At 39.2% G+C, this 15,585-nt stretch overlaps 1 protein-coding gene across 1 annotated transcript in view; it reads left to right on the top strand.

Annotated features, from left to right (window-relative positions):
- The first annotated feature begins 4,064 nt into the window (after nucleotides 1-4,064).
- ACMSD (aminocarboxymuconate semialdehyde decarboxylase) overlaps nucleotides 4,065-15,585 on the top strand; it is an 83,392-nt gene continuing 71,871 nt past the window's right edge. Inside the window, exons 1-2 of the mRNA XM_032856180.1 lie at nucleotides 4,065-4,271; nucleotides 11,704-11,748. Of these exons, the coding sequence (XP_032712071.1) occupies nucleotides 4,215-4,271; nucleotides 11,704-11,748 (102 nt within the window). The 5' untranslated portion in view covers nucleotides 4,065-4,214. The remainder of the gene's footprint in view (nucleotides 4,272-11,703; nucleotides 11,749-15,585) is intronic.

Genomic DNA, 15,585 nt, shown 5'->3' with positions numbered 1-15,585 from the left:
GTCTATGCCAAGGATGCAGACAGACTCTAGAAGGCAGAAAAAGCAAGGAAACAGATTCTTCTCTAGAGCTTTCAGCAGGAACACAGACTGCTGACCCATTTAGACTTCTGACTGCCAAAACAGTAAGAGAATAAACTTGTATTTGTTTAAACCACAAAGGATGTAGTCTTTGTTATAGCAGCAATTGAAAACAAATACAGACTTTGGCACCCAGAAGTAGGGTGCTGCTATAACAAATACAAAAAAAAATGTGAAAGTGGCTTTGGAATTGAGTAATGAGTAGAGGCTGCAAGAACTTTGAGGTGTATGACAGAAAAAATCCTACATTCCCTCGAACAAACTGTTAATAGACATGTGGATGCAAATGACTCTGACAACGAGGGCTCAGAAGGAAATGAGGAGCATGGTAGAGAAAGCCTACATTGTCTCAGAGAATACCTAAATCATCACAAATAAATCATTGATAGAAATATGGTGAGGGCTCTGATATGGACCCTCAACTCTATGGTCAAATCTTCGACAAAGCAGGAAAAAAATATCCAGTGAAAAAAAGACAGTCTCTTCAATAAATGGTGCTGGGAAAATTGGACAACTATGTATAGAAGAGTGAAACTCAACCATTCTCTTACACCATACACAAAGATAAACTCAAAATGGATGAAAGATCTCCATGTGAGACAGAAATCCATCAAAATCCTAGAGGAGAACACAGGCAGCAACCTCTTCGACCTCAGCCACAGCAACTTCTTCCTAGGAACATAGACAAAGGCAAGGGAAGCAAGGGCAAAAATGAACTATTGGGACTTCATCAAGATCAAAAGCTTTTGCACAGCAAAGGAAACAGTTCACAAAACCAAAAGACAACTGACAGAATGGGAGAAGATATTTGCAAATGACATATCAGATAAAGGGCTAGTATCCAAAATCTATAAAGAGCTTAGCAAACTCAACACCCAAAGAACAAATAATCCAATCAAGAAATGGGCAGAGGACATGAACAGACATTTCTGCAAAGAAGACATCCAGATGGCCAACAGACACATGAAAAAGTGCTCCACATCACTTGGCATCAGGGAAATACAAATCAAAACCACAGTGAGATACCACCTCACACCAGTCAGAATGGCTAAAATTAACAAGTCAGGAAATGACAGATGCTGGCGAGGATGCGGAGAAAGGGGAACCCTCCTACACTGTTGGTGGGAATGCAAGCTGGTGCAACCACTCTGGAAAACAGCATTTTCAAAATGTTGAAAATAGAACTACCCTATAACCCAGCAATTGCACTACTGGGTATCTACCCTAAAGCCAGTTGGTGGTATTAAGGAGGGCACGTTATATTGCATGGAGCACTGGGTGTGGTGCAAAAACAATGAATACTGTTACGCTGAAAATAAATAAATAAATAAATTAATTAATTAATTAAAAATTTTTAAAAAACCCACACACACACACACAAAAAGAAAGAAACAAACAAATGTAGTGATCCGAAGGGGCACATGTACCCGAATGTTTATAGCGGCAATGTCCACAATAGCCAAACTATGGAAAGAACAAAGATGTCCATCAACAGATGAATGGATAAAGAAGATGTGGTATATATATACAATGGAATACTATGCAGCCATCAAAAGAAATGAAATCTTGCCATTTGTGACAAAGTGGATGGAACTAGAGGGTATTATGCTTAGCGAAATAAGTCAATCAGAGAAAGACAACTATCATATGATCTCCCTGATATGAGGAAGTGGAAATGCAACATGGGGAGATTTGTGGAGTAGGAGAAGAGTAAATGAAACAAGATGGGATCGGGAGGGAGACAAACCATAAGAGACTCTTACCGTCACAAAACAAACTGAGGGTGATGGGGAGAGGGGAGAAGGGAGAGGGTGGTGGGGTTATGGACACTGGGGAGGATATGTGATATGGTGAGTGTTGTAAAGTGCATAAACCTGGCGATTCACAGACCTGTACCCCTGGAGTAATAATACATCATATGTTTATTAAAAAATTTAAAAATTTTAAAAATTAAAAATAAAAGAAAGAAAGGATGAATACCCAACTTTTGTATCAACATGGATAGGAATGGAAGAGATTATGCTGAGTGAAATAAGTCAAGCAGAGAGAGTCAATTATCATATGGTTTTACTTACTTGTGGAGAATAAGAAATAACATGGAGGATATGGGAAGATGGAGAAGAGGAGGGAGTTGGGGGAAATTGGAGGGGAAGATGAACCATGAGAGACTATGGACTCTGAAAAACAATCTGAGGGTTTTGGAGGGATGGGGGATGGGAGGTTGGGTGAGCGTAGCGGTGGGTATTATGGAGGGCACATATTGCATGGAGCTCTAGGTGTGGTGCATAAACAATGAGTTCTGGAACACTGAAAAGAAATTTAAAAAATAAATAAAAAATTTTTTAAAATTCTAGTTAAATGAAGGGGTCTCAGTTTTATACTAGCCCATGGTATGATCTCCTACTCCTCTGAGATATAAATCCTCAAAGCTCTAGAATTCTGAGTCTACACTGCCTGGGCTCAAATTTTGTTTCTACCACTCACTCCAGGGTTTCTTTCTGTGACCATGGACAAGTTACCTAACTTCTGTGTGCTTCAGTTTCCTCTTTTATGAAGTGGATATTAATAATAATTCCTCTCCCATAGGATTGTTATAAGGAATAAATTAATTGATATGACTAAAATGCTTGGAACAGTGCCTGACCCACAGAAAGTGCTCCAAAAGTACTTACGCTCACTTTGGATATTGGCATGTACCCCCATGTTGACTGAAGGGTCACTTATTCCGTTTTAGGTCGTTGAACTTTTTTAAAATGATCTTGAGGATTTGCTTTATTTTCTTTCAAGCTGGGCAGCATTTAAAAGAACGTTTGTTATAATCTACCCGGAATCTAGTTGAAAAGAATGTTGGTTGCATTTTTCCAGAATCTAGATGAATAGCCTAGTAGGAAGGCTTTTTTGATGACTTAGTCCCTCTGCTGTGGAGACTGAGATGAAGGGATCATCCCAAAGTAGTTTCAAGGCTGTGCCAGGGACCTCAGATCCTTGAACATTTTAAGCTTTCCAGGAATAGGAAAGAGTTAATATGGAATAACAAAGGGCTGTTTTGTTCTAGGTTTTCTTTAGAGGCATGACCAATAGCCCCACTTTACGCTCCAATGGAAGACCTCCCCAAAGGGCTCTGAGAACTCTCAGTGGAATGGTTTCTTTCTTTTTACCCCTGCACTTAAGCTGTGTACAGTTATCTATTACAACATATGCATAATTTTACCTCATTCAGCCTTAATAAATATTAAATGCAAGAATAAATGAAAGAAAAAGGCAATGGAAAAAATAACATGTATGAAGAATAGACTTTTTCTCTGACTTAAAAGTAAAGGTGAAACTTCCCCCACAACTTTTCAACATGCTAAATTTTCATGAACAAGCCAATTAATCAATATTGTTTAAAGACATCAAGGTAAATAACTGAATGAAAAACAAAAGTATTAAAATTGGTTCCTTCTGGGGAAGTAATGATAAGGTGAGTCAGTGATTACTATTCTTTAACAACACTTTGTACTATTTGATTTTTAACCATGTTCTACTTGATTTTTTACTGTATCTTTTTTTAAAAAGATTTATTTATTTGAGAGAGAGAGAGTGTGTGTGTGTGCATGAGCAGGAGAAGCAGAGGAAAAGGGAGAGAGAATTTCAAACATGCTGAGTGCAGAGCCCCATGCAGGGCTCAGTCCCATGACCATGAGATCACTACCTAAGCAAAATCCAAAAGTTGAACAATCAACCAACCACACCACCCAAGCACTCCAGATTTTTCCTATGTATATCTTGAAAAAAAAAAAGAAATATTTAAAAGCAAAGATTAACCAATTTTGGACCTGCTGTAACTCAAAAGCACCCAGTAGTACATCTGACCTCGTGAGGTTTAGTACAGTCTTTTATTTTATTTTTTAATTTAGTGCCCAGAGTCCCGATTACCAAAGAGCTGTTGATACAAAGCCAAGTTGACAAATAAACAGAATTCTGAACTTTAATAAGTCACGTCCAGTGGACTTGGATTGAGCCGAATAAGCTTACTGACTGGTGCCAGAAAGTAGCTGTAAAGAGACTCTGTAAATCAATTAACTCCATGGTTTTTATGGAGATCGCTTGATACCAAAACTTCTTTCTTTGAATGCTTCTCTGATCCTGTGGAGATGAAAATTGACATCCATAGTCATATTCTACCAAAAGAATGGCCAGATCTAAAAAAGGTAATGGTGATTAATCTGCTGAATTATTTCTGGATCTTCTCCAGGGTTTCTCATTGCTTCTACTACAGATCTGTTTATTCTTTGGGGAATTAGATGTTAAGTTTCTCTGCCCTAGGGGTGATTTAAAATTATTTGGTAGCTCTGATTTCCCAGTTTTTTAAAAATTAGCTTCATATTTATTTTCAAAGAACATTGATCAAAGAAGTAAGTGCCTTCTCCAAATCCCCTTCTCTCCTCAAATGAAGCATTCTTTAAAATTTCTGGACAATTTAAGTCAGGCATTTTTACTTCCATTTAAATCATATATTCAGCTGCTGGGAAGATACGTGCCAAATACAGAATTTAAAGTTACAGTTTCAAGTAAAAGACTATTAAAAAAATGGAATATGATAGGCTTCCAAGACTTCTAAAACACATCTCCTTTCCAAAATGTTTAAAATAAGTTTTAGAAGCACTAAGAGATAGCTTTGCGGAATTTTTTTAAAGTCTATTTTAGGACACTGTCTGAAACCTTTCCTTTTGATGTTCTTTAAACTGTAAATCCTTGTTATGAACTAGAGAGTAAGAACATCAAAAAACCCTAGAGAAAATGACATGAAGCCTTTGTACAATGAGTGTCTCTTTCTCTGTTTCTCAAAAGAGGGAAATTTCCTTTTGTCATTAAGAACTTTTGAATGAATACTAAAAGAAGGAGGTGAGGAACATGAAGAAATTTATAACCGGTTTGAGCTTTATTCAGGTTAAGTATCAGGTTTTACCCAATCTTCTCTCTAGTATTTTCATGCCACTAATAATGTTTCATCTTTTTTATCCCAAGTGAGGAAAAATGAATTAACACAAACTCTAATTAAAATACAGTTTATTATGCAAGTAAGTGAAACTGTTTTCTTTTCATAAATGTCTCCTAGAAGAATGTTAATCTTGCTTCTTTCTCCATTGGTACTTTAGGTAAGGTGAATGAATAGTAGACATTGTAGTTTGAAAAATACATATGATGCTGAACCATCTTAAAAGTGTTTCCTGTTGTAGCACGTAGTCTAAGGGCCTACATGGGACATTGCTGCTCTAAATGTTATTGTACTCATCAAGTTTTATCAGTGTGTAAACCCCACCTTACAAGGTTAGTGATAAAAACCCAGAGCAGCCTAAAAATGTGCCTCCTCTTTGCTAAAGGGAGAAAACTTTCTACCTACTATCTACCTAGTGTCACAAATCCACCTCCCTTCGTCTGCCTCCCACCCAGAAGCTTGCCTCCAGTTTGAGCAGAGAAGTTGTCACCAAGAGCTGACAATTTCTAGGTGCCCCCACCCAATGCAGGGCCCTGCAGGCATTGTTGAAACTGGTTAGGAAACCGAAAGATGCAGAGATTAGGGAGGCTATAACCATAAATATGTGCCCTGGAGACTTCCCAACCACATGCTCTGCTGGCTCTTTTTGCCCCTTCTCCTTTTTTTTTTTTTTTTTTTGAGATTTACTTATTTATTTGAGGCAGAGGAGGGGCAGCAGGAGATGAGAGAAAGTCTCAAGCAGATTCCACACTGAGTGTGGAGCTTGATGAGGGGCTTGATCTCACAACTCTGAGATCACAACCTGAGCTGAAACCAAGAATCAGACACTTAAGTGAATGAGCCATCTAAGCACCCCCCTCCCTTCTCCTTCTTAACCTCTAGCTGTCGCCTAAAAAGAGGGGAGGGGCATTCAGTTTATGTCCCAATAAACCAGGGTTCTATCTAGTAGTCTCATTTGCTGCAGATGACTGATAACCTTAATAATATTGATGATATAATGATAGTAATAATAACCATTATACTCTTAACTGCCAGGGAGCAAGATACATATATATTAGATTCACATAAAAATCATGTAAATCGTAGATAGGATTTATATTAGTAACCTTGCTGGACCAATGAGTGCCCAAGACACAGAAAGGAGCCTCTAATCCCAGAGCTATGTGGGACCACGGTGGCCCCTCTACAGCATTACCACTGCCACCACCTTGATAGAGCTTGCGCAGGAGCCTATCACTGCTATGAGGGATGTCGCTGCTTCCCTCTGTCCCCCACTGTCTCCCTCCACACCAGCCTGTCCCCCAACTCCCCACATTCATGTAAACCCACTGAGAGCCTCATCACAGGGTCACTGGAACCTGACTTCAACCCACAGGTCAAGTAAGTGGATTTGTTATGTGGTAAAGTCTTCATTTGATTGCAAGCAAACCAGTGATGAAAAAAAAACAAACTGAAAAACAGTTTGTTTTCAAACTGGGAGTGAGATAAACATGGGATTCTTCTTCTTCTCACCCCATTACCAGTCCATATAGCCAGAGTAATGTAAGCATTAAAGTGACCTGAGTCCTTGGTGTTCATATAGTTCAGTAATTACAACAGATTTTCCTTTATCTTCAAATTATTTCTCAAGGGATAAAATATTATTTCAAAACATCAATCTCTGATCTTTTCTCACCATTTTTCCAAACTTTCCAATAAAAGAATGAGAAGGAGAAGCCAATTTTGTTTCAGAAGATGAAGCCCCATTGGAAGAACTAACATGTTTTCCAACCTGCTTTTCCTTATTAAACATTAATGAACACACCTCAATAACCTTGACCTCCTAATGCAGTGAAGAAACAGATAAGTAGAATCAAAATGCCTGGGTTGATATTTAACTAATGATTATTAACAACTGGGATCTGAGAAATCTTTTCATTTTCACTTGCTAATAATGATTTTACTCAGACTTACAGTTAAGATCCTTAGGGGGAAAATCTATCTCAGGTGTAAAGAGCAGATGCAGGGAGCACTTGATCAAATTGTGTTTCTGATGCATCAGGACCCCTACTCTCTGCTATCAGAAAGAGGAGGATGGTGGCCCAAGGAACCATGGTGAACATTGTTTCAGGTTGATCCATGATGAGATTATTCATAACAACAATGATGATAATAAGGTCTTGGCTCTTTCCTTCAGTAAGAATTTACAGACCACCTACTATGTCCCCAATAGTAAGATTTGCAAAGATTTTTCCAGTTTTAAATGGGTTTGAAAAATTCTGGCCATTAATAAATATATATTTACATATTTTTTCATTAGCAATGATTTAATTGTACTTGATCACTGTCAGATTTTAGGAGACAAAATTCCAGACATAATCTGACTTTTAAGCAACCCCTCTGAGGAAATAGATATCTGGTTTCATCAAACAGGAAGTTCCTTATTCACCTCATGAAGTGTGATGTCCCCAAGACATTAAAAATGCCATTCAGTTCATCTATCTCTAATTGATATAAATCTATTTCAGAAACATATCTCTTATATTTAGAACTGAATTCCCTTGAATTTTTTAGTTTGTTTTTTATTGTCATGACCTTAAATACCTATGGTCATTGTCAGTCAAATATTTTCAGACTGTAAATGCCTCTTGGCATATGCTCTCACCAAAACTATTTTCAAGGTCATAAATTTCATACCCCAGGCTTGATTCAACCTAGGATGACAGCTGAAGAACTATGTAGAACCCAGACTTGCAGCAGTTGCCCTAAATAGGTTAGGCCTTTCCAGGGGGGTTAGAAGAAACACAAAGTGGTCAAATTTTGTGCTTTCCAAGAAAAAGGAAGGAGGAACACAGGGTGACAAAAGCTCCTTCTTTCAGAGCACTCTTTAAAGTCTGAAGCTAGGGTATGCCTTCTTCTACCACCTAAGGATAAAATAGGCTGCCACCACTATGCTACATTTAATGCCACCCTGGCTGCCGCCACCACCACCACCAAGCTTACTAACATTACCGCTACCACCTCACAACCTCTACCATTGCCACCACCACTGCCATCCCTACAAATACCACAACCATCACTATCACCCCCACTACCTCCACCATTACCAATGCCACTGTCATCATCATCATCATAATCATTGTTAGCATTGATGAGGCCCTTTCTATAAGCCAGGTCTGGCATCAGTAGCTCTCTATGAATTTTATCTCAATTAAATTCCTACAAAATGCTATGTTACAGCTAAATATGAAGCACAAAATGTAGCCTCACTTTACCCATAAGGAAAGAGTGACTTTGAGATGCTAAGTTACTCCAACAAAATTCAGAATCTTGTAAGTGGTTGGTCATATGTGACAAGATCCCTTTGTTCTGCCTCCCACTGCCTCTCTGCCCTTCCTCCAAGAGACTACATCTTTAACCTGCTAACTTATGGGTTAAAGTTCCTTAGCAAATTAAGAATAAGTAAGAAAGACAGAGAGGAAAGAAAGAATAGAGAAGGAAACAAGGAAACGAAACTTTTTCTTCTACAGTAAAGTAAAATTTCAGTGACAATTTTCCAATTCAAGAGAAAGTTTATTGACTTTAAAATGTAACTGGTAGAGGCCATATGCCGCCTCCTCCACCAATGTAAATCTCTCATCAGCTTTATCCAGGAGAAGATGGAGGTGGAGAGCACGAGGGTATTAAATGCATGAAAGGAGAAGAGTGGGGTGGTGGGATACAAAAGAGAGACTTGGTACAAAGAAGAGAATCCAGGCCCCTGATGGACAGTTTCCTTTGCATGCCCAGGTTACTACTCCAGGTCCTACGATGTCATTTAGGAAGAGGGCAGGTTGATTTTTCAGAGCTAATATGATTATTTGGAAGTAGAACTCAAGAACAGACCTTATGTCAAGGTAGAACAAGGCTGGTACAGAATTTACAAAATCTTAAATCTCTCTTGGGGTGGCCCCAGTCACAGACACAGAGACATACAAACAGCCCTGTGCTGCAGGCCCAGACCTCCCCTCTCAGTCTGGAGGTGAGAGGGTAGCTAGGAAAAGAAACCTGCCAAGGACTGACTCCCTCAAGACAACTTCCCTATAACATGACATGAAAACAAATCACTGTTAGCTTGTTTCATCCAACTATAATAAGCAAGAAGTTGGGCTGATATTCAGCTTCTCTACCCAATACTACTGACAATTGCTGTTGATAAGCTCTTCACATCACTGTTTCTGCCCCCACCATCTTCCCTTCTTCCATCACACGGTGGGAGTCACTGTCCTGAAGCCAAGAAATGCTGAACATTGGAAGTTCTGACCCCAGACTATCTTTTCAATCTCCCTCCATAGATATCACCCGACTCAAGTTGGTGGCCAGTACCCTCCTACAGGTTCCCAGAGAGCTTGTGTGTTACTCTGTCACAGTACGTCTCACATACCATTACTCTTCAATACTTGCCAGCCTACCCCAATGTTCAAGACTGGAAGTGTCCTTCATTTTCTCTGCCCTAGTAAGGCTGGTCAGGGATGGGATTCTCTGAGAGCTTGAAGAATGAATGAACAAAATGAGGTTTGAAAACCTCTAATTATGTGAGTCATATATACCTATGTTCTCAGGCAGACTTTGAAAGCTTTTTATTCATGATCTCAAGAAGAAATATATTTTATATTGTGACTCAGTTCATTCATATATATAATGGAAAAGTCTAATGAAACTAATAACACCTGGGAAACATTCTAATATATTATTCTATTCTATTCTGTTCTGTTCTATTCTCTTCCACTCTGCTTCATTCCATTCCATTTCATTCCTATTTTAACATGGGTTTTCCAAGAAGCAGACCCTGAAACAAAGATTCAAATGCAAGTAGTTTACTTTGGAGGTAATCTCAGAAATACCAGGAGAGAAGAGAAATGAGACAGGGAAAGCAAGTCAGCCAATGAAAGTGTAGAATGTGTGCCTCATCTCAGACTCATCATGCCCAAGTGGTGGGGAAACCAAGGTATTCAGTGTATATAAATACAGGCATCCTCAGTCACTGGTTGAGGGATTTGGAGACAGGGGGCCAGGAATGGGGACATTAATTTCCTGAGATTTCTGACCTTCTAGAAGGACTGCACCAAAGCTGGCTTCAGGAGGAATAGGGAAGTCCTTGTCAAAGAAACGTAGGAGCTGGCAGGTGTAGGAGGGCTGGTGTGTACAGGAGTGTTAAGGAGAGGGAAGATAGGTAGAAAGCTGGCAGCATTCATTACATAAATTATTTTGGCTTTTAGGATGTCTGGGTCACCATCCACTAAATTGATTTCATGATCTACTAATGGGCAACTCATGGTTTGAGGAGCAGTGTTAGCATTCTAAGATGGTATTTCCTAAAAAGTAGACTTTACAGTCCACATACTTCTGGTGGTCTGTGAAATGATTTTAGATGGTGCAAGAAGAACTATTTTTTAATGTTAATCCTCATTTAAAAATTGTAAACTAGTGTCTGATATCTGGTGCAGAACACATAAACATCTCTCAAAACTCAGTAATAAGAAGACAAATAACCCAGTTAAGAAAAAAAATACTAGACAAAAATGTTCACAGATATTTCACCAAAGAACATATGGCAAATGAGTATTTGAAAAGCTGTTCTAGTTATTAGAGAAATACAAATAAGACCACAATGGTATAACACTACACACCTACTGAAGTGGCTTTATTAAGAAAACTAACAATACCACATTCAGGTGAGGGTGTGGAGCAACTGGAATTCTCATACTTTGTTGCTGGGCATGCAGACTGCTACAGCCACTTTAGCCACAGTTTCTAAGGGGCAGTTTCTCATGAAGCAATTCCGCTCCTGGATATTTACCTAAGAAAAATTAAAACATATTTCCACACAAAGAACTGTCTTCAAATGTTTATAGCAACTTATTCATAATAGCAGATAAGTAGAAAAACAAAATGTCTACCAAGTGTCCCTAGAATGGGATACTACTCATCACTAAAAAAGGACTGAACTACTGGCACATTCAACAACATGGATGGATCTCAACTATATTATTAAATGAAAACAAATCCGCTCATAAAGGATGTATAATGTATGGTTTAACTTAAACAACATTTTGGAAAAGTCAAACTTACAAATTGAGAAATCAAACCAGTGGCTGTAAGAGGCTGAGGACAAGAACGAGTCAAGTGTTGACTGTAAAGGAGCATGATACTATATTTCAGGGTGATGAAAGACTCTATTTTCTTTTTTTTTTCTTTTTTTTAAATTTTTTTTATTTATTTTCAGCGTAAAAGTATTCATTGTTTTTGCACCACACCCAGTGCTCCGAAAGACTCTATTTTCATTTTGATTGCAATGTGGGATTGCATAGAACATACACTTACAAAGATCTAATTTTACCATATGTAAATTATACCTCAACAAACCCAACTTTAAAAAAAATTGCAACCTAGGTAAAACGAGCACTTCTATGACATAGAATTTTCCTCTGGAATAAATATATTTGAGGGAAAAAAGTAAATTGATTTAACTATCAACAAAATATGTGATACATGGGTGTGCAGGGAGAAAAAGGGAAAGTGATGCCTGGTAGGATGGAACTCAGGATCTTTTGCCCCAGAGATGCTCCTTTATTGCAGTCCTTCCTGTTTTGTTCTTCCAGTCTAACTGTGCTTCTCCCCCACAGAGATTTGGCTATGGAGGCTGGGTGCAGCTCCAACACCACAGCAAGGTGAGTTTCTCCCAAATTGTGAATGTGCTTTAGACAGGGACATCCTGAGCCTGAGATGTTCTTGCAGGTGGGCCTCCAGGGAGCTCAACTCATGTCCTCTTATTGACTTTGTAATAAGCAAGGAAGCAGTACTGAGTTTCTCAAAATTACTAGGAAAAATGAGGGTGACTTCAAAGAGCTGTAGTTAAGAAGATAAAATTGCAATTTGAGAAGTCATTAAGAAATCTTTTTTTTTTCTACCCTAGAACCAATTTTAGCATTTATTGTTCTGCCTCAAGAAAGTGACCTGGGCTCTTTCCACAGGTTATTATAGTATATTAATGCCAACCAAATAAATGACACAGTTTAGGTTTGTGCACAAGCTGGAGAAATTAAACACTGGAGACAAAGCAGAGAAAAGCCACTTTTATTAAAGGTTGAGTCTGGTAAGAGAAAAAGCAAGAGGAGGAAAGCCTGGGGCAAAGCATTCTGTAAGTAATGAGACCTGTGCATGAGCTGAAGTCTAGGGCTACACAGAGGCATCTCATGCTCTGTCAGAGGCATCTCATGCTCTCATGGAGTTCAGGTCACATTCCTGAGCTTCCAGCTAAATGTAGATAGACCATGGAAGCACACCCTAGAGGACTCATGGTCTGGGAAGGCACAGTTACCATGCATAGGGGTAACTTGGAAGAAATGCAAATTTGGGGGTCTCACCCCAGTCCTGCCATCTCAGGAATTCTGAGGGTCAGGCCAGCAATCTGTGTTTTGACAAGCCTCTAGTGATTCTGACACTCACTCAAATCTGAGAACCTGGGGGTCATACATTCATTTACTCACTTACTGATTTATATTGACACTTATTTTGTGTCAGGCCCACCAATCTCAACACCAGGAATAGCCTGTTGACCCAGAAAGAAATACTCAATGCCCTCATGGTGCTCAAATTCCAGGGATAGACAAAAAAAATATCATCACAACAGAGAATGGAATGAAAAACAATGCTGTAGTAGCAAGTGACTAGGGAAGATTCGCTGGGCTGGCTGCTCAGGGGGCCATCTAAGACTCAGAGGATGGTAAGGAAATCCTGGACAAGTGTCCCTCGATAAGGAACAGCAGTTGCAAAGCCCACCAAGTGAGAAAGAGCTGTGTTTGAGGAACAGAAAGGAAAGGATTGTGACTAAGATGTAGTAAAAGGGGGAGATGGTAGGAAATAAGCCTGGTGAGGTATGCAAGGGCCAGATCAGGGAGAGACTGTGGAGACACTTGAAATAACCCTAGTTGTGGAGTCCGGATTTTATTCTCAGTGAAACACAATTTCTCTGGAGGGTCTTAATGGCTTGAAAAGACCACCTTGACTACTCTGTGGAATAAGAACAGAGACAGGTAGAGTTTCGGAAGCCAAGGAAAAAGGTTGGAGAGATGGGCAGAAGCCTCATCAGACAGGGTCATAGAGGATAGATTTAGGCCTTTGTACTTGATCCTGAAGGCAATGGAGAATAAATAGTTTTGAACATCAGCATCTCTGGGCAGTTCGCTCTCACCTCCACTAAAGAGGGCCCACTAAGTGCTGCTATAGACACGGTGTTGCACTTTTCCCATTAAAAGTGCTAGTTCCTAGGGGAGCTGGTGATGTCAGTTGGCCTTAAATCTCCCCAAGGGAGAGTACATTCTGAGTAGAGCTGATTACAAGGCTATTAAGAAGTCCACAGGAATGGACAGACAGGTCTCATTTGTAACCTTGATACTGTATTTGAATGGCTTTCATTTCATTTTGTTTTCATGTCAAGAGATTGCATAAACACTAAATCTCCAGAAGAAAATAGGAATGAAAATATTTCATATCTACTACCTACATATTTCCAGCAAAACTGTACAGAATTTAATAGAACAAAACAGTGACAATCTATTTCTCTCTCTCTCAAAAACAAAACAAATAAACATGCAAAAGAACTGAATATGTATTTTTCATAATTACAGTGGTCAGAGATTACAGCCACTGGAAAAACAACAGGCAAATATATATGAATATGGAAATTAGGCTAAGCAATGAGAAAATCCAGTATTTGAGGCTGAAATTTCTTTTTGTTCTCCTACATTCCTTTGAATAAATATCTTGTGGCCCCCAAGACTGATTTGCCTCAGAGATTCCTGTCCTCAGAAAAATCTTTCCAAAACATTTCTCTGGTCTGCCATTTGTTTCTCTTTTTAACCTTTGGCTTTTCAATGCCCTTGGAATGAACCAAGGAGTATTTGTTTGCCACAGGAAAGCTTTGTTCAGAACTAAAAAACACCATTTATCCTTGGTTGAGTGGTGATAAAAGTATAGGTAGCAAGTCAGGTTGTATAGCCTTTCGGGAGCTGCTTAGGGTGGTAAAAGAATACCTAGGAGCATTTCAGAGGGTAGACATAGTGTCCTTTTCAAATCCATGGGTCAGATGAATCTAGAAACATGCTACTGAGTGGTTTCCAGGCCTTTGGGAATACAAATACAGACATGCACAAATGTGCACATAAACATATACCTGTGCATGCATATACACAAACACATCATTTCCATCCAATTAGCATATTTCACACACTAGTCTGTGTGATCTCATCAGGTTGCTGCTCTCAAAATGATTTCCCCCATATAGAAAAACCTACCCATATTTTCACCTGTGTCCCAAGCACAGGACCTTCCATCCCCACGGAGTTGGGGTGCATCATCTTCCCAGTGTGGATGCGTTCTCCATCCTGGAAACTACTAAAACCCCCATGCTATTGGGATTTTTATGGAGGTTTTCTCATGTAGGCATATTCAATTATTAACTCTATTTCTAGCCCTTCTTCCTTCCCTGGAGAAGTGGTGGGGGACTGAAAATGCCAAGCTTCTAATCATGGCTTGGTCTTTCTGATCACCAGCCCCCATCCAGGAGCCATCCAGCGGTCTACTCAGAGTCACATCAATAGATCAAAAGAGGGGTGCGTGGGTGGCTCAATGGCTTCAAGCCTCTGCCTTTGACTCAGGTCATGATCCCAGGGTCCTGGGATCGAGCCCCACATCAGGCTCTCTGCTTGGCGGAGAGCCTGCTTCCTCCTCTCTTTCTGCCCACCTCTCTGCCTGCTTGTGATCTCTGTGTGTCAAATAAATAAATAAATAAATAAAATCTTAAAACAAATAGAATAAAAGATGCTACTAGTGCTCTTACCCACTTAGGAACTCACAAGGGTTTTAGCAATCCTATGTCAGAGGACTAAAGACCAAATATTAAAGTAAGAGATGCTCCTAGTAACCCTCAACAAAGTAGGTAGAGATGGAACATACTTCAACATCATAATAGCCACATATGAAAGACCAACAGCTAATATCATCCTCAATGGGGAAAAACTGAGAGCTTGTCCTCTATGGTCAGGAACAAGACAGGGATATCCACTCTCACCATTACTCTCTAACATAGTACTAGAAGTCTTAGCCACAGCAATCAGACAACAAAAAGAAATAAAAGGCTTCAAAATAGGCAAGGAAGAAGTCAAACTTTCACTATTTGCAGATGATATGATACTCTAGAAAACCCAAAGACTCCACCAAAAAAATTGCTAGAACTAATACATGAATTCAGCAAAGTCGCAGGATATAAAATCGTGCAGAAATCTGTTGCATTTCTACATACCAATAATGAAGCAGCAGAAAAAGAAATCCAGGAATTGATCCCACTTACAATTGTACCAATAACAATAAGATACCTAGGAAAAAACCTAGCCAAAGTAGTAAAAGATCCATATGCTGAAAACTATAGAACACTTATGAAAGAAATTGAAGAGGATATAAAGAAATGGGAAAAAAATTCCATGCTCATGGGTAGGAATAACAAATAC

Source organism: Lontra canadensis, unplaced genomic scaffold (genome assembly GCF_010015895.1).
Source record: "Lontra canadensis isolate GAN:19392208 unplaced genomic scaffold, GSC_riverotter_1.0 scaffold11, whole genome shotgun sequence".
Classification (NCBI taxonomy): domain Eukaryota; kingdom Metazoa; phylum Chordata; class Mammalia; order Carnivora; family Mustelidae; genus Lontra; species Lontra canadensis.
Note: the sequence above shows the minus strand (reverse complement) of the source record. Positions and strands in the feature narration are given on the sequence as shown.